At 51.2% G+C, this 18346-nt stretch overlaps 1 protein-coding gene across 8 annotated transcripts in view; it reads right to left on the bottom strand.

The window, feature by feature from the left end:
- The window catches only part of LOC119856159 (receptor-type tyrosine-protein phosphatase U-like), a 68757-nt gene extending 61311 nt beyond the window's left edge, over positions 1-7446 (bottom strand). For 2 of the 8 annotated variants that reach the window (XM_043515211.1, XM_043515208.1), the window contains exon 1: positions 7162-7388. In XM_043515211.1, coding sequence (XP_043371146.1) covers positions 7162-7264 — 103 coding nt within the window. In that variant the 5' untranslated portion in view covers positions 7265-7388. Of the gene's footprint in view, positions 1-7161 lie in introns of all 8 variants that reach the window. The other 6 variants (XM_043515206.1, XM_043515207.1, XM_043515212.1 and 3 more) reach the window with 4 other exon arrangements.
- Between the last annotated feature and the right edge of the window lie 10900 nt (positions 7447-18346).

Consider the following 18346-nt stretch of genomic DNA (forward strand, 5'->3'; position numbering starts at 1 on the left):
AGAGGGGCCAAAGAAGCAGCCCAGGGAGCTGGAGCTGGAGCTGGAGTTGGGGCTGGGGCAGTCCGGAGCCGGGTGTGGTGAGCAGCTGGGGAGAGCGAGGGGGTACCCTGGGCAGTGGGCCCAGCACAGGGAGATGCCTCAGCCAGAAGGCTCTGCCGGCCAGACTCGGAGGGGGATTGGTAACCCCAAAAGGGTGGGGGCAATGCTGGGAAGAAGGGCCCTGCCACTTAGAGCCTGAGAGTGTGTGGCCACCACCAGAGCGAGTGTCCAATCCACAGCATCCCTGCAGCACAGCCAGGGCCTGAGAAGAAGGCTTGGGACTTACAAGGAACAGACTGTGAACTACGCTGACGTTCCATAGACACTGTTTGTGATGTTCCCTGCCACAGAGCGGGGTGATGTGTTTCCTTTAACCTTTTCCATTTCCCCTTATTCTTTTAAAAATTAATTGTTGATTAAATAACTTGCATTTGCTTTAAATTGTATGTAATGATCAGTGGGTCAGAGAAGTGCCCAGTGCAGAGAGGATACCCCGGAGTGGGGACACCCTAGCCTCTGTCCTAGGTGACCACAGCAGGGTTGGGGGTCGAGCCCCCCAGGAATCCTGGGCCCAGCCTTGTTGGGGTTACGAGGACTCAGCCAGATGGGGGAGGGGAGTCCTCAAGGGCAGGGAGGCCTCTGGGTAAAGGAAGTGGGAGCGAGGACTCAGATCCTTTCGTTAGCCCACTTCACCGGGGTAGTGCAGAAGCCAGGAAAGTTCCCCACAATAGTGGGACTATTCCCCCGTTTACACATAGAAACCCCAGACTTGGGCTGTAACTGCCCTGCTTTTAGCAATTTATCCTGAATTGGCACTCTCAGTAGGTTCCCGCCAGAACCAGCATCGTTACACCAGGCCAGGTCAGATACCGGAGAACAGAGCCCAAGGCAGGCCAGAGGGCCAACGGAGTCAGGTGTCAGGCAGGGTCAGGTTGCAAGGAGAGCAGACACACCTACTGCAGGCTTGAGCAGGGAGAATTCAGTTGCATCATCAACTTCCTGTTCCTGTGCTTGGATTAAACTGAGGCTGGGCCAGTCCCGACCCCCAGGGTTTCATGAATCAGATCGCAGACTGGCGTCCTCTGCTAGAGTTCAGCGGCTATTCTAGCACTTGCTAGCAGGCCAGCAGGCCGCAGGTTGGGGCTGCTTAGCTCTTAAGAGCTATGTAGACTAGGATTCAAGACCCACAGTTCTTGATATCACCTCCCGCTCCCTCAGGGTGATGTGGGGCCAGGCTGTTCAGGTGAGTGTTTGCACAAGTGTGGGCAGGGGTATATTTTCTGCAGGCTCCCAGGTGTGTTCCGTAGGACCATACCCCTCCCAATCAATAAAACACCAAAGCCTGCCACAGTTATGTTTAGAGTCCAGGTTATGAGGAATCATGTACCCCTCATGGCCCTGTACCTGTACAGGTGGAAGAGCCGGTTGGGTCATATCAGGGAAAAGGTTTTTTATGTAGGGCTTCAAAAACAATATGGGAAATACTGGGTGTATCTTCAGAGAGCAAGATCGCTGAAGTTCAAACCTGACTGGATTAACCTGTCGCAGGATCTTAAAAGAGCCAAGAACTGAAAGTCCAGCTTGTGAGTGGGTCTGTTGGTATGGATATGCTCCATGGAGAGCCATGCCTTTTGTCCCACAGTGTAGGTGGGACCTCGCTGTTGATGCTTGGCTGCATGCCACTTATAGTCTGCTCTTGCTTTTTCCTGGTGCTTATTCACTTCTTCCTGGGCCAGACAAATCTGCTGCACTAGGTCTGAGGCGGCCAGGTTGGGAAAGGATGTGGGTAATTGCAGATGAATCAGGGGTGCTGCCCATAGGTGGTAAAAAAGGGGCTTTGACCTGTAGACGCATGGTCTGTGACGATGTAGGCAAACTGTGTGTAAAAGAGAAATGAGGACCAATCATTCTGGTGATGACTGATGTAGCATTGCAGATACTGCTCAAGAATTTCGTCGGCCCTCTCCGTCTGGCTTTTGGACTGGGGATGGCAAGCAGAGGAAAGACATGTGCGGACCCCCAGCAGACCCAGGCTGTGAACTGAGACCCTTGACTGGAGGTGATGCATTCCGGAAGGCTTGGAGCTGGTCTGTATGGCTTATCCATAGCAGGGCTATCTCTTCAGCTGAGGGGAGACCTGTGCAAGGGATGAAGTAGGTCATTTTGTACAGTGGTCCGCTACTAGGAAAACTGTTGTAAATTTGTTGGACGCTGGTAATTCTATACTAAGGTCTATATCAGTGGTCCCCAAGCTTTTTGTGGGAATAGCATATTCCTATTCCCAGATGACTGTGGTAGGCGCCACAGACTATGCCACCAAGATGCGGCAGCGACAAGAAGTGTCGCTGCTGAACTGCCACTGAGAAAAGGCAAAACGTCTCAGCGGCATTTCAGCGGCGCAGTATCATGGGGCACACATGACTGCCCCGGCGGGCACCATTGCACCCACAGGCACCACGTTGGGAACCCCTGGTCTATGTGATGGTCCCCCAGGTCAAGATGGGGTGTCCAAGGGCTGGAGGAGACCGCAGGACTTGTGGCTTGGTGTCTTGGTGCAGGCATAAACATCACAGGAGGCAATGAATGATTGCATCATCGGTCACATCTGAGGCCACCAAAAGGAGCAGGATATTATTCGTTGGGTCTTGAAGCAGTCCTGCTAGGGGAGAATCATGGCAAAGATGCAAGGCTGCAACTCTTGTGAGTCCAGGGTGAACAGAGACACGGTCCCTCAAGTATGTGATCCCTTCCTGGGAGTCATGCAGTTGCTTGTGGATAATAGCTTGCTCATCAGGTGGAATTCCTGAGGCGGAGGCTGAGTGTATCAATCTGAGAAAGTCCTGGTGACAAGTGGCACTGAGAAAGTGATGGGATTGGAGAATGTGGGTTGTTCCTGGCTGAGGCCTCATGAGTTGATATTGTGTCTTCGGAGCAGGGCGTTGGCCTTGCCATTTTTGGATCTAGGGCGGTATGTGATAATGAAATCGAATCATCAGAAGAACAGGGCCCACTGAAGCTGCCATTGATCGAAGGCTTTTTCCCTACATACGTATTCCAGTTTTTTATGATCAGCGAATAACTGGACTGGGTCGCGAGCTCCTTCCAGGTAGTGCTGCCATTCTGCAAAGGTGGTTTGTGTCGCCAGGACTTCCAGTCTAGTCCTGCAGGAGTGAGCTTCCTTGAATAACAAGTGCACGGGCGTAACAATAGTTTGGGATCAAGCCACTGGGAGAGGACAGCCCAAGTCACCTCGCTCTATACACTTGGGAGCACTGGTGACACTACTTGCCACCCGCACACTGGGGAGGGGGAGTCCCCAGTTAAGAGACCGAACAAAACAACCACTTCATCCTTAAAACATCTCATGATTTTTGGGTCTGGCTTGTGACTTTTGAACCTTTGGGGTTGGCGATGCTGCAAGTGTGTGTGGGCAACGGGGCCGTGTCCACTCTCGGCCCTTCTGGGCGGGGGGCCCCAGTCTGCTCTCTCACCCCTCTGGGGGGTTCCTCCTGTTTCTCCTCAGGAGACGTCCCATTTATAATTGCCCTCAGCTTAGAGCCTTCCCTCCTTGAGGCCCTATTGGAGGAGCAGGATCCTGCGTTGGCCTCCTCTCCAATTAGATTCCTCCTGCACCAAGGGGGCGGGGCTTACAGGGCCCAGCATTCTATGGGGTGACAGTTGGAGCCCAACTGCCATGGAGCCTTCTCACCCCAGAATCCCCCTGCCCCATTGGCTCTGGTGGGGCTGCACTGGCTGCTGGGCAGCTCTTGGGATGGGCTTGGCTGGGCCCTGGGGGGATGGTTGGTGTCGTCGAGGGGGCCTGGCCACGTCTCTCGGCCGGGCCCTGGGGGGATGGTTGGTCTCCGAGGGGGCCTGGCCACGTCTCTCGGCCGGGCCCTGGGGGGATGGTTGGTCTCCGAGGGGGCCTGGCCACGTCTCTCGGCCGGGCCCTGGGGGGATGGTTGGTGTTCGTCGAGGGGGTCCCTGGCCACGGCTCTCGTCAGCTGGGCCCCGGGGGGATGGTTTGTGTCTCCGAGGGGGCCTGGCCACGGTCTCTCGGCCGGAGCCCTGGGGGATGGTTGTGTCGTTCGAGGGGGCCTGGCCAACGTCTCTCAGCTGGGCCCTGGTGGGATGGTTGGTCTCCGAGGGGGCCTGGCCACGTCTCTCGGTTGGGCCCTGGGGAGATGGTGGGTGTTGTCGAGGGGGCCCTGGCCACGTCTCTCGGCTAGGACCCTAGGGGGTGATGGTTGGTCTCCGAGGGGGCCCTGGCCACGTCTCTCGGCCGGGCCACTGGGGGGATGGTTGGTCTCCGAGGGGGCCGGCCCCGTCTCTCCGGCTGGACCTGGGGGGATGGTTGGTCTCCGAGGGGGCCTGGCCACGTCTCTTGGTTGGGCCCTGGGGAGATGGTTGGTGTCGTCGAGGGGGCCTGGCCACTCCCCTCGGCCTAGCTTGGCCCTGTTGCATTGATGGGTGGGGCTGGGGTGGTTTATGGCATGGTTCCTCTTTTCGCACACAGCTCAACTTTCAGTTCAGCCTCAGCGTGAGAGATCAAGGCAGCCCTTCCCGCTTCTGCCTGGGCACCATTCATGGCAGCAGCCCCTCATGACACACCCAAAGGGAGATGGTCTTGACTGCTGGGGTGCCGGGGTGGGTGGAACCCGCCCAGCTCCCTCAGGCTCCTGGCCCGCTCACTGGCGTGAGTCTCCTGCCCTCTCTGAGGGCATTGGTGCCACCATGGGTGCCATGGCCCCGGCTGGGAGCGTCTCACAGGCTGCGCAAGTGGTTTTACTCAATATAGCACTGCCAGCCTGAAGCCCCACGGAGAGGAAGCCTCTGTTCCTCCTCGGGGCAACGTCAGCCCAGGCAGCGCCAACTTCCCCGAACGCTGCCTGGCCTGCACTGAGCTAGTGGAAGCTACAGTGCTGGAGGGGAGCTGAGCCTCCATGGCACAGCCAGTTGGGCTCCCTGCTGCGGTTGCCAGCACAGCTGGGTGCTGTAGTGTGGACACCTGTCCACTAGGAACCTGACTGAGACACACCAGCTCGTTTCACATGAGCCCGAGACAGCTGTCAGGTCAGGACTATGCCTCCTCTTTGGCCACATGAAAGCCAGCAACCTGCGGGTCTCAGGCCCATCTCCGTTCTCCTGAGCCAACCTGCAGGGCCCTTAAAGCACCAGTGCTTTTAAACAGGCCCAGCCCAGAGCCAGCTCTGCTACGATGCAAACTGCTCCTAATTTACCGAGCTTGTCAGCTCTTTCCAGACAGATCCATTTCAAGAAACAACTGATTTAAGAAAGATCCTGCCAAAAGGTGTTGAGTTGCTGGGAGGGGTGCTACAGCCTCCATGGGAGTGGCTGGGTCATTACACATATTGAATCTATTTCCCTAAGTTAAGTATCCTCACACCTTCTTGTCAACTGTCTATTTCCCCATGTTACCCCCCCCCCCCCACACACACACACTGTTCCTCAGACCTTCTTGTCAACTGCTGGAAATGGTCCACCTTGATTATCACCACGAAAGGTTTTCTTCCTTCCCCCCACCCTCCCTACCTGCTGGTAATAGCTCATCTTAAGTGATCACTCTCCTTACAGTGTGTATGATAAACCCATTGTTTCATGTTCTCTGTGTGTGTATATCAATCTCCCCACTGTATTTTCCACCGAATGCATCCGATGAAGTGAGCTGTAGCTCACGAAAGCTTATGCTCAAATAAATTTGTTAGTCTCTAAGGCGCCACAAGTCCTCCTTTTCTTTTTTGCGAATACAGACTAACACGGCTGCTACTCTGAAACCTGTCTAAATGGGCCGTCTTGATTATCATGACAAAAGATTTTTTCTCCTGCTGATAATAGCTCAGCTTACAGTTTGTATGGCAACTTCCACCTTCTCTGTATGTGTATATATATATATATATCTTCTTACTATATGTTCCATTCTATGCATCCGATGAAGTGGGCTGTAGCCCACGAAAGCTTATGCTCTAATAAATTTGTTAGTCTCTAAGGTGCCACAAGTCCTCCTGTTCTTTTTTCATGGAAACAAACGCAACTAATGAACAGAGGTTGAGGCAGTCGCATTCTGCTCAAACCCAAACGCCCTCTCAGAGCCATGTTTCCACTGACCAATGACTGGGCTGGCAAAACAATGCAGGACACAAGCCTGGCTCCTGCACAGGCTGGTGTGAGCCACGCTCCCTGCACACCTTCCTCTCGCCCGGGTTCATGCCTGCAGTCACTCTGCCCTGCTGAGGGGAAGATGAAAGTTGCACCTTGGTAGAAGGGGTGGGTCCCCACTGTGAACAGAGATGGGTATCGCAGGCCATGTGATGCAGGGGAATTGTTATGGCAAGACACTTCTGTACCACATTTTCCACCACAGACAATGACTCATAGTTCAGGCTCCCCTGGCAGAGAGGGGTTCTTACTGGGGCACTCCAAGGTGCTCCGTACAGAAATCTGCCAGCCCCACAGTACAGTGCCTGTGTCAACGTGCATCTGCTATGGAAACAAATCCCTGCTGCATGGTCCCATCACTCATACCAGGTACCTCCCCCCCCAGTGGGCACTGAGAACACAATGAACTCGTTACAGGAATGAGCCCACTGTGCTGGGGGCTCCAGGAGGATCTGCATGGCTCAGAGGGAGCAGGGAGCTCAGGGTGGCTGGCTGGACTCCTGCTCCTGGTTCCAGAGTTTTTTGCGAAAAAGAAACAGAACCCCACAGGTTCTCCCCCACCCACGTGTGGGACTCACACCTGCCCCGCAGGGAACTGGTGATACTATTTGTAGGGTAGCGTGAAGGCCACTTCCCCGGGCTTCTTATCCCCAGTCCAGAGACAGACGCTGACCTGTCTGCTGCTCCCAGAGGAGGGACCTGCTTCCCCAAGGGGCGCACAGCTGCAGGTCTCGCTTGGGCCCCCCCAGGGGAACATGGTTTCCTGCCCCAGTGTCACCCTCAGCTGCCTTTCACCCCAGCTCTCTGAGCGGTGCTTGGCATCTAAACATCTGGCATGGATGCAGAGGGCAGCCCCCTCCCGGGACAGCTGCAGCAAGACTGACAGGGCAAAGCCCAGCAGCCACTTGCAGGCAGGGGAGCAGCAAAGCCTGAGTCGGGTCCTACCTGGAGTCTTGGGGCGGCTGGAACTGGGCAGTCCTGCTCCCTGGGCAGACAGCACAGGGGGAAGGGCCAGGAGAAGGGCCAGAGCTGACACCTGCAGGGCCATGTTCCCAGACAGCCCCAGGGCAGAACTCAGCCCCAGGCGCTCTGCCTCTCGGCTCAGCTCCTGTGTGAGCTCAGCGTGACAGAGACCAGCGAAGAAAGGAAACAGCCAGACACACAGAAATTGTATGTGGTGCAAGAGCTTCCTCCTTGGAGATGGAAAGTCCTGTCAGAGCTGCTCTTGTTCCTCTCCGGGTGTGCTGGGGCACCATGTGGCTCCAGGCCTGTTCTGTAACCTCGCTGCTCTGTGAGCGGTCAGACTTCTGAGGGGAACACACAGTCTGCTGCTTCCCCTCATCACTGGGCCAGGACTCCTGGGTCCCTTTGGCCCATGCCCAGCTTGCGGGGGCAGGCAGTCAGGGAACTTGAGAGCAGCTGGGCCTTAGCATAATAATGCAAGCCATGGACCAGAGTTCCAGGATGTGGGCTTCCAGGGTGCCAGCTTGTGGACCAGCATGTGCCAGCATGGTACAGCTTGTGAATCCTGGAGTTCATAGGGCAGGACTGAGAAGGGTTTTTGAATCCTCCCCTCATCAGACGAGATGGCTAGGTTGTGCTAGGGCTGTGATAGGGAGCCGGTTTAGGATGGGTGCTCTGGAGAGCCCCATGGAGTCGCTGCTCAGATAATGTGGTGCCCTCGGAGTAAAGTGTCTCCCTCCTGCCCTAGAGCTCGTAGAGAGAACCCCATGATTTAGGGGCATAAAGCCCTCCAAACTCAGGAACAAAGTTCCCCACCTTTTTACTGTCACCAAGTGCTGGGCCGAGGATACTCCTTCCCCCTTGCATGGATGATGGTCTTCATCAGGGTGGTAAGATCTGGAAGCAGTGGCAAACCTGACCCCTCAGAGCCAACCTATGCCAGAGGTGGAGTAACTCATCCTGTGTCTGTTGTGCACTCCCTCCCCCTCTCTCCCTCTCTCATGCCACTGCAATATGCAGCTGGGACTCGGGGAGGAAGTGAAACTCTTCAGCATCTGGATTGCCTCCCTGTCATTCCCAGCACAGACTCTGTGCCTTGCACTTGGCTTCCTCTTTTCTGTGCCATTGGGGACTGGCCTGGGACTCCCCAGCCTGGAGCCTGACCTTGCTTTCTGTTGATTCACATGTCCTCTTTGCTGTGCATTCCCTGACATGCACCTGCTTCCATATGATCGAGATTGGGGAGGGGAGGGAACTCGACTTGCCTGACAAAAATCGACTTTTCCATAAAAAGATTGAACAAAAATAGTTTTACTTGGACATGCTGCCACAATGTCTCATGGGAGTTGTTCTCTTAGATTCATGGATTCCAAGGCCAGAAAGGACCATTGTGATCATCTAGTCTGACCTCCTGGATAGCACATGGTTCTCTATAGGCTGGGCTCTCTAGTCATATTACGTGTCTCATGATTAAGGCTCTGTGTTTGTCATGGAGGTCATGGATTCCGTGACTTTCCATGACTTCTGCAGCGGCCCATGCGCCTGACCCGGGAGCCAACTGAGCAGCTTGGGCAGCCAGTTGCACCAGCTGCTGCTGGGGCAGTCTCGGGCCCCCCAATCCCACAGCAGTAGGAGTTTGGGTGTGGGGGGACTGGGGGTTGGTAGGGGTAATGCTTACCTGCAGGGGGGCTCCCCGGAAGGGCGACAGGAACTCCCCTCCCCCAGCACCTAGCTGCACATGCTGCCTCCGCCCACATGCCAGCTCTGCCAGCTGCCTCTGCATGCTGGTGGCTGAATGATCACAGTGCCTGGAGGGGTTTGCTGCTTGTCACTGACAAAACATAATGAGTGACAGCCCAGTTAAGGGGGTACAGTGATTCCACAGTTCCAGGTTGTACACTGGGGTTCCCATCACACTTATAAGTTAAAAAATGTGTTTTATCTGGGTACCTAGAAAGCATCTCTTTGTACCTCTGCATTCCTGTTAACACTTCTGCTCTCCCAACTTGTATAAACTCAATGTAGATATTAATGTTTTCCAGTATGTAGGTATCCTGACATCCAGCCATTAAAGCAATGAGATGGTGTGCCTCAGTTTCTCCTTCCACACAGCACACCATGTTTATTATGATTTCTCTGTTTTGACAAGCTTTAAGTCTGTTTACAGTTGATAGCTGAGAAGCAGCATTACCATAAGGCTCCTTGACATTACATGTGTTCCGAGTTACCTTCATGGCATGTCCAAAGACTTTTTCCAAAAATTGTACATAATGTGTCTTATCACAAGGTTTAATATTAATACCATTTTTTTATAACAGGTTGGCATTTTACAAGTATTTTTATCATATCACACCTTCTGTTCAGGCAGTTTGGTTTTGAGGTTGGTTTGGTCATGTAGTGGGGCAGCTGCCCCACTCCGATAGGCAGGGGTTAAAAGCAGTCAAGCTAGGCTGATTGGGGAAGCAGCCACAGCTGTGGCCAGCTCAATTAGGGCCCAGCTGGCCCTGATAAGAGGGCTGTGGGCTAGAAGCTGGTAGAGTCTCTCTTCAGGCCAGGAGGGAGAAGGGTGAAGGGCTAGCTGCCTGAGAGGAAGGTAACTGGGGCTGGGTAAGCTCCAGCTCGGTAAACCCCCAGGCTGCAGGCCTTGTTGAAGGCCTACAAAAGGTGCTGGGGCTGCAGAGGAGCAGCCCAGGGAGAGGCAAAGGCAGCTGGTCCTACCCCACTGCCAGTGATGAGTGGCCATTAGACTGTAGTCTGCCCCTGTGAGTGGTGGCTAAATGATGACTGGCAGTAGCCACTGAGGCAAGGTGGGTTTAGAGGGTTGGGGGTTTCCCTGGGAGGGAAGACCCAGAGAATGGGGTACTGTGGGGCAGAAGCCTGAGGTAAAAGGGTACTGGGGTCTGGGAGGGACACAGGGCCAGTGGCAGGAGAGATCCCAGCCTGCAGAGGATGTTCTGTATGTTGGAAAAGAGCTAATTCCAAGATGATGAGCAGGAGGTGCTGCACTGGTGAGGCTTTGCTTCACTACAGGTAAAGAACCATTGTCTCTTCCTCCTTCTTGAACCTTTGCATGTAATAATGTATTGGCTTTCCTTTTGCTACAGTGTCCCCTTCTGTTTGGGTTCTTAATCTAGTCCTGTCTCTGAGAATCTGGTACCTCAGGGTCTAGTGAGATAAGTAGATCCTATGTATTGGCTGGCACTTTGTGGAGCTGTCTCCCAGTGCCAGGACTGTACATATGCAAACACTCCATCTCCTCTCTTGGGATTATCCTGTGTTCCCCACTCCCAGCACTGGGTCCTTCCCTGCCCCCTTTTCCTAGAGGGTTGTGGTCTCTGGGTTAAGAGAGCTTGCTCTTTCACTGGATGCTTCTGTTCCCAGTAGCTCTCTCTCAGCAGCGTTCTGTGTCTCCCCAACCTGGGGGAAGTCCCCTTCCCCTCTGCCAGCTGGGTCATTTGCATGCTTACAGACAACTGCTTCCTGGACTCCACTTCTTGGCTATTACAGGTGTGTGACCTGCGTCTTGACTTAGACATGCTTGTTTTCCACAAGTATCAGGACCAGTGTTATGACAAGATTATGATTTGTTGGCTATAATTATGCTATCTGGGTGCATGTATCATTTTTGTATTTAAAATTATAAGTATTGGCTCTAGACTGTCTGTAGTTCAAACTTGTGCTGTGCTTCTGGGTGACACACCAAACAAGTTGGTGTGAGCTCTGCCTAGCCTGCTGGATGGCCCATTAAGGACCATCAGCTACACACTTGACCCATTGAGAGAAGGCAGACACACCTTGCGACTCAGCAAGGTCTGCAGGGACCTGCCTATGGACAGAACTGAGGTTTTTCCAGGCCACGTGCTGGACAGCTTGTCTTTGCCCAAAGAGAGCAGGGGCCACATGGCAAGAGACTATAAAAGGCTGCTGCAGATCCCTCCATCTTACCTCTGGAGGAACCTTGCTACAGACTGAAGCTCTGAATGACCCATTCCAGCTGTAGATGTTCTCCAGAGACTTGATTTGAACCTGCAGTTTATTCCATCACTGCTGCAAGCCTGAACCAAGAACTTTGCCATAACTGTATGTAATTGATTCCATTGAACCAATTCTAGCTCTCTTTTCCTTTTATGAATAAACATTTAGATTTTAAATTCTAAAGGATTGGCAACAGTGTGATTTGTGGTTAAGATCTGACTTGTATATTGACCTGAGTCTGGGGCTTGGCCCGTTGGGATTGAGAGAACTTTTTTTTTTACTGGGGCATTGGTTTTCATAACAATTTGTCCCCATAACGAGTGGCACTGGTGGTGATACTGCAAAACTGGAGTATCTAGAGGGAATTGAATGGAATGGAAATGGAGGAATGGAAAACTTGTCTTATGAAAGGAGACTTAAGGAGCTGGGCTTGTTTAGCCTAACTAAAAGAAGGTTGAGGGGAGATGATTGCTCTCTATAAATATATCAGGGGATAAATATAGGAGAGGGAGAGGAATTATTTAAGCTCAGCACCAATGTGGACACAAGAACAAATGGGTATAAACTGGCCACCAGGAAGTTTAGACTTGAAATCAGACGAAGGTTTTTAACCATCAGAGGAGTGAGGTTTTGGAATAACCTTCCAAGGGAAGCAGTAGGGGCAAAAGATCTATCTGGTTTTAAGATTCTACTCGATAAGTTTATGGAGGAGATGGTATGATGGGATAATGGGATTTTGGTAAGTAATTGATCTTTAAATATTCAGGGTAAATAGGCCAAATCCCCTGAGATGGGATATTAGATGGATGGGATCTGATTTACTATAGAAAACTCTTTCCTGGGTATCTGGCTGGTGAATCTTGCCCATGTGCTCAGGGTTTGGCTGATTGCCATGTTTGGGGTTGGGAGGGAGTTTTCCTCCAGGGCAGATTGGAGAGGCCCTGGAGGTTTTTTTTGCCTTCCTCTGTAGCATGGGGCATGGGTGACTGGAGGGAGGCTTCTCTGCTCCTTGAAGTTTTGAACCAGGATTTGAGGACTTCAATAGCTCAGACATGGGTGAGGTATTTCATAGGAGTGGTGGGTGACATTCTGTGGCCTGCGCTGTGCAGGAGGTTGGACTAGATGATCAGAGTGGTCCCTTCTGACCTTAGTATCTATGAATTGCTTGTGACTTTGTTTTTACCCCACTGGGTACCCATAAGTCCTCTGTCTGTCTGGTTTGGTGCCTTGGAAGTGGAGAAACCCCAGCCTTGGTCTGTAACTACCTGCTCTGAGCAACTTGTCATGAATTCATAGATACTAAGGTCAGAAGGGACCATTCTGATCATCTAGTCCAACCTCCTGCACAGCGCAGGCCACAGAATCTCACCCACCCGCTCCTACGAAAAACCTCACCCATGTCTGAGCTATTGAAGTCCTTAAATCATGGTTCAAAGACTTCAAGGAGCAGAGAAGCCTCCGTCAAGTCACCCATGCCCCATGCTACAGAGGAAGGCGAAAAACCTCCAGGGCCTCTCCAATCTGCCCTGGAGGAAAATTCCTTCCCGACCCCAAATATGGCGATCAGCTAAACCCTGAGCATATGGGCAAGGTTCACCAGCCAGATACCCAGGAAAGAATTTTCTATAGTAACTCAGATCCCATCCATCTAATATCCCATCTCAGGGGATTTGGCCTATTTATCCTGAATATTTAAAGATCAATTACTTACCAAAATCCCATTATCCCATCATACCATCTCCTCCATAAACTTATCAAGTAGAATCTTAAAGCCAGATAGATCTTTTGCCCCTACTGCTTCCCTTGGAAGGTTATTCCAAAACTTCACTCCTCTGATGGTTAAAAACCTTCGTCTGATTTCAAGTCTAAACTTCCTGGTGGCCAGTTTATACCCATTTGTTCTTGTGTCCACATTGGTGCTGAGCTTAAATAATTCCTCTCCCTCTCCTATATTTATCCCTCTGATATATTTATAGAGAGCAATCATATCTCCCCTCAACCTTCTTTTAGTTAGGCTAAACAAGCCCAGCTCCTTAAGTCTCCTTTCATAAGACATTGAATTGGTACACTCAGAAGTGTCCCACCAAAGGCAGCATTGTTGCACCCCTACTAATAACATCTGTGCTTTGTCCTGTCCAATATGTCACCACCTTGAACTACACTCTGCTAAACCACTGATCCCTGCACCTTTATCTTCCCATCCTAAGTAGTCCCTGCCATTAATTTTGACAAGCTTTATTTGCTCCATGTCTGGTTCTGTGGAGTCCAATCCTACAAAAAGCAATGAAAGTTTCAGAGGCTTCTGTGCTGAGGACAGCAGTATTAAGATAGGTTACTTGTTGCCTGCACCCTTCCTGCACAGGGCATTTATTCCTCAGGTGATCAGTGGAAATGCAGTGATGGCACCTTTTAGGCTCTTCTGTTTACACAGGAGGTTAGTGATTGGGAATTAGAAGGATGGTTCTGGGGTGGTGAGTGCCCTACCTCCTAGCTACCCTCCTTTCTCCCAGGAGTAAAACAGGAACCACCCTTCCCACCAGGTTCAAACGCCTTTCTGTGGTTCACAAAAAGAAAAGGAGTACTTGTGGCACCTTAGAGTAACAAATTTATGAGAGCATAAGCTTTTGTGAGCTACAGCTCACTTCATCGGATGCATTACTAATGCATCTAATAAATGTTAGTCTCTAAGGTGCCACAAGTACTCTTCTTTTTGCGAATACAGACTAACACGGCTGCTACTCTGAAACCTTTCTGTGGTTCTTTCAATAGATGCCAGGGTCCGCTCAAAGTATCTGCTAGAGATGCCATTTCCTCCAGTCTTCACATTTCTATCCCACAAACACTTTTTACATCTTAGTATAAGAAATATACTTGATCAGTCACTGGATCAAGGTTTTCCCCTTAACCATTTTCTTATCAGGTCATTCATCCTGTTTACATATTCACCATTACTACTACCAGCACCCCCTGAAGATTTCTAAATTTCACCCTGTACCTGGGATGAAGCAGGACTGTTCTTAATGATTCCTCTGAATATTGTGGGGGTGCCTCAGTTTCCCCTATGCAGTTAAGTCTCTAGGGGGTGGAATAAGGGTGTATGATCATTGTAGAGGGCAGGTGTGGGCAGGTCTCTGGACACAGAATGGCCAACACCCTGTTTTCTGGCAACTGATGGCCTGGGCCCTTCCCCCCTGCAAGGTGAGAGCTAAAGGGCTGGAGAACAAAGGGATCCGGTGCCCTCCTGGCCCAGGAAAGGGACAAAGCCCAGAGGAGGAGGGGTGGAGGGAGTTTCAGTTTGGGGCTGGCTGGGGACATGGAGTGAAGTACAAATGTGGTTGTCTGGCTCACTGCCACCCCCTCCCCCCCAAATGGACCCAGCTGAGGGGTCCTGTTCTCTGCACCTACAAGCTCTGGTTTAAACCATGTTCATGTCATCTAATAAACGTTCTGTTTTCCTGGCTGGCTGAGAATCATGTCTGTGAACTTGGGGGGCAGGACCCTCTGGCTTCCCCAGAACTCCACCTGGGTGGACTCGCTGTGGAGGATGCTGGATGCTCTGAGGTCAGACCCAGGAAAGTGAAAGCCGGGTGAGCTGTGTATCCTGCAGACAGGCTGCTCCCAGAGAGACTTCCCCAGAGTCCTGCCTGGCTTCATAGGAAGCAGTTCCAGAGCATCGCCCAGGCACTCCGTGACAGTACCTATCAGAGGTAATTCGAAACCTTTGCAAAAAACCATATTTTTAAACTTAGTGGTTTAAAACACCCTCAATTGCCACTTCACTGAATATAGTTTGTTTTACCAGTTAATAAAGTCCCTGATTGCAAAGTTAGCAGGAATTTCATGTACTGCACACACAGCCTCTCAAATAGTAAAATATTCTGTGATATCTGTTTCCTTTTATAAAGAAAAGGAGTACTTGTGGCACCTTAGAGACTAACAAATTTATTAGAGCATAAGCTTTCGTGAGTTACAGCTCACTTCATCGGATGCATCCGATGCATTCGTAACTCACGAAAGCTTATGCTCTAATAAATTTGTTAGTCTCTTTCTTTTTGTGAATACAGACTAACACGGCTGCTACTCTGAAACGTTTCCTTGTATGTAACTGGTCCCAACTGTGCTGCCTTCAGTGATGGGAACCTTTGGGCTTGGTGGTTCTGTTTCTCTAGCAAGTCCAGATGGTGTGTTTTGCTCTCTGTTTCTCGCTTCTTTAGCTTTCAGCTCTAGGACCCACTGATATGCTGCCTCCTCTCTGGCAGCCTCTACCTCTTTCTCCTTGAGCTCCAGTTTTCATTTCCAGCCACCACTCATGGGTGCGCTCTTTTTTTTTTTTTTTTTTTTTTTTGCTGCCTGTAATTGGTACATCTCTAACTTTGCAACTGTTTAGCTCTCACTCATCTTTATGCCTTGCTGTCCCTGTTTCAGAGTAGCAGCCGTGTTTGTCTCTATTTGCAAAAAGAAAAGGAGTACTTGTGGCACCTTAGAGACTAACACTTATTTGAGCATAAGCTTTCGTTGAAGTGAGCTGTAGCTCACGAAAGCTTATGCTCAAATAAGTTAGTCTCTAAGGTGCCACAAGTACTCTTCTTTGTCCCATTTCCTTTCCTGAAAATAACAAACTTGTCACCTCCTCTCTGACTACTCTCAGCCACCACACTTAAAATCATTACACCAGTGCATAAAGTATAAATCTCACTCAGCACGACAGGTTGTGCAATCCTGCTTGCTGGACCACTCTGATGGGATCCCTAGGGTACAACCTGTGTCCCCTAACTTTCCAGCCTGGGCTCTCTCACAAAGCTATGCCAGCAGCAAACTGCTGCAGGTGCTATGATCATTCACCTGCCAGCATGCAGAGGCACACCCAGCTAAGTTGCATGAATACTCTCCAAGCCACTCCTGGGACTAGATTCTGTGAACTATACACAGGGAAACCCCAGCAAATCTATACTGTAATATACTGTCTTACAGTGCAGGCTTATTAATTGGCTCACCACTTCATCAAAGGAAAATGGACATGCACCAGCCTTTGTAACTGGAGCAGATTTCCCAAGCACTTTAGACACTCACTGGTAAAGATAAAACATTTAAAATAAGCTTAACTACAGAAATTTTTTTTAAGTGATATGTGGTAGGCATAAAGGTCAGATGGTTACCTTCAAGTAAAACGTAAACATGCATTCTAAATCCTAAACTTTTAGACTAAGCATGTGTTGAATCAAACAGCTTTTCTCACCTCACTGGACATTGCAGGTAGGTGACAGTTCTTAATGCATGGGCTGAATTTTCTTCTCAGCCTGGGAGCAGTCTCCTCAGTTCAAGTCTGTCTTGCAGTGTTCTTGCCACCTTTCACATAGGTGGGAGAGGAGAACAATGTTCTCAGGATGCCACTGTTCCTTATTTTATACTCTCAATCCCTGCTCCTGGAGAGATGCTGGCCCAGGCATGTCCTGGTGGGCCTCCCTGACTCACACAGTTGAGCAATAAGTCTCTTGTTTATAGTTCCCCTGCTGGCTAATGGTGGCTTAACACCTGCCTCAGGGCAGGTCACCTTCTTCCCACCCATGTCCCTTTTCCCATCTCTCTCCCTCTACTCCCCCATCCTGGTGGTTTGGTCTAGTGCCTGGCCTGCCCACACACTCAAAGCACAGAGGAGGCTCCCCCTCCTTGGGGTAGGAAGGGTGGCCTACTAGTTAAGTCAAAGGCCTAGGGGCCAGGTGTTCTGGGTTTGGTTCTCTGCTCTGCCACAGACTCCCTGCTTAGCCTTGGGAAAGTCACTTCACCTCTGTGTGCCCTAGATCCCACCTGCCAAAGGTGGGTAACGCTGACCCTGCTTCCTAGGCTAAATCCATTCATGGCTGTGTGATGATGGGGGAGGAGGAGATGAACATACCAATGTGGGTAGATTTGGGCTGAATTTCTCCACAGCCTGAGAATGAGAGCCAACTCCACATAGGTGAGAACAGGAGAGAGAGGGGCTCAGGCCAGCTCTGCATGGGGTGGGGGGGGTTGGAGCTTCAGCCCTGCAGCTTCTGCCACTGGGGCAGCTGGAGCCTTCAGTGCCACATCTCCTGCCTGGGTTGGGGCTTCTCCTCCCCCTAAACTGCCACTGTACCCACCAGCCCTAGGCTAGCTGGGCACTGATGGCTGCTGTGGCCAGAGTGGAGCCTGAAACACTACAGATAGCCACCAGCCCAAGAGGTGCAGGGAGGTTCCTGGTGAGCAGGGGTGGGAAGAAGCAGGGCGGGGGGCAGGCTTCCTGGCCAGCTGATCCAGCCAGAGGTTCAGGCTGGCTGGGGCCCCTTCTGACTCTGGGCCCGGTGCCATGGTAAACCTGGTACTGAATATAGTGCCCATCTTTATGAAAGAGAAGGAGAATCTGGGGAATTGCAGACTGGTCACCCTCCCCTCAGTCCCTGGATAAATAATGGAGCAGGTCCTCAAGAAATCCATTTTGAAGCACTTGAAGAGGAAGTGATCAGGAACAGTCAACATGGATTCACCAAGGGCAAGTCATGCCTGACCAACCTGACTGCCTTCTATGATAACTGGTTCTGTGGACATGGGGAAAGCAGTGGACATGACATCTTGAGTTTAGCAAAGCTTTTGCTAGTCTCCCACAGTTTTAAACTTGCTGGCAAGAATAAAGTATGGATTGGCTGAATGGACTATAACGTGGATAGAAAGCTGGCTAGATCGTTGGGCTCAACGGGTAGCGATCAACAGCTCAATGTCGAGTTGGCGGTCGGTATCAAGCAGAGTGCCCCAAGGGTCAGTCCTGGGGCCAGTTTTGTTCAATATCTTTAGTAATCATCTGGATGATGGGATGAATTGCACCCTCAGCAAGTTTGTGGATGACACTAAACTGAGGGGAGACGTAGATACACTGGAGGGTAGGGATAAGGTCCAGAGTGACTTAGACAAATTGGAGGGCTGGGCCAAAAGAAATCTGAGGGTCAAGAAGGACAAGTGCAGAGTCCTGCACTTAGGATGGAAGAATCCCATGCACTACTACAGGCTGGGGCCAGACTGGCTAAGCAGCAGTTCTGCAGAAAAGGACCTGGAGATTACAGTGGACAAGAAGCTGTATATGAGTCAGCAGGGTGCCCTTGTCGCCAAGAAGGCCAATGGCATATTGGGCTGTATTAGTAGGAGCTTTGCCAGCAGATCGAGGGAAGTGATTATTCCCCTC

The sequence above is a fragment of the Dermochelys coriacea genome, chromosome 5 (assembly GCF_009764565.3).
Source record: "Dermochelys coriacea isolate rDerCor1 chromosome 5, rDerCor1.pri.v4, whole genome shotgun sequence".
In the NCBI taxonomy this organism is placed as follows: Eukaryota; Metazoa; Chordata; order Testudines; family Dermochelyidae; genus Dermochelys; species Dermochelys coriacea.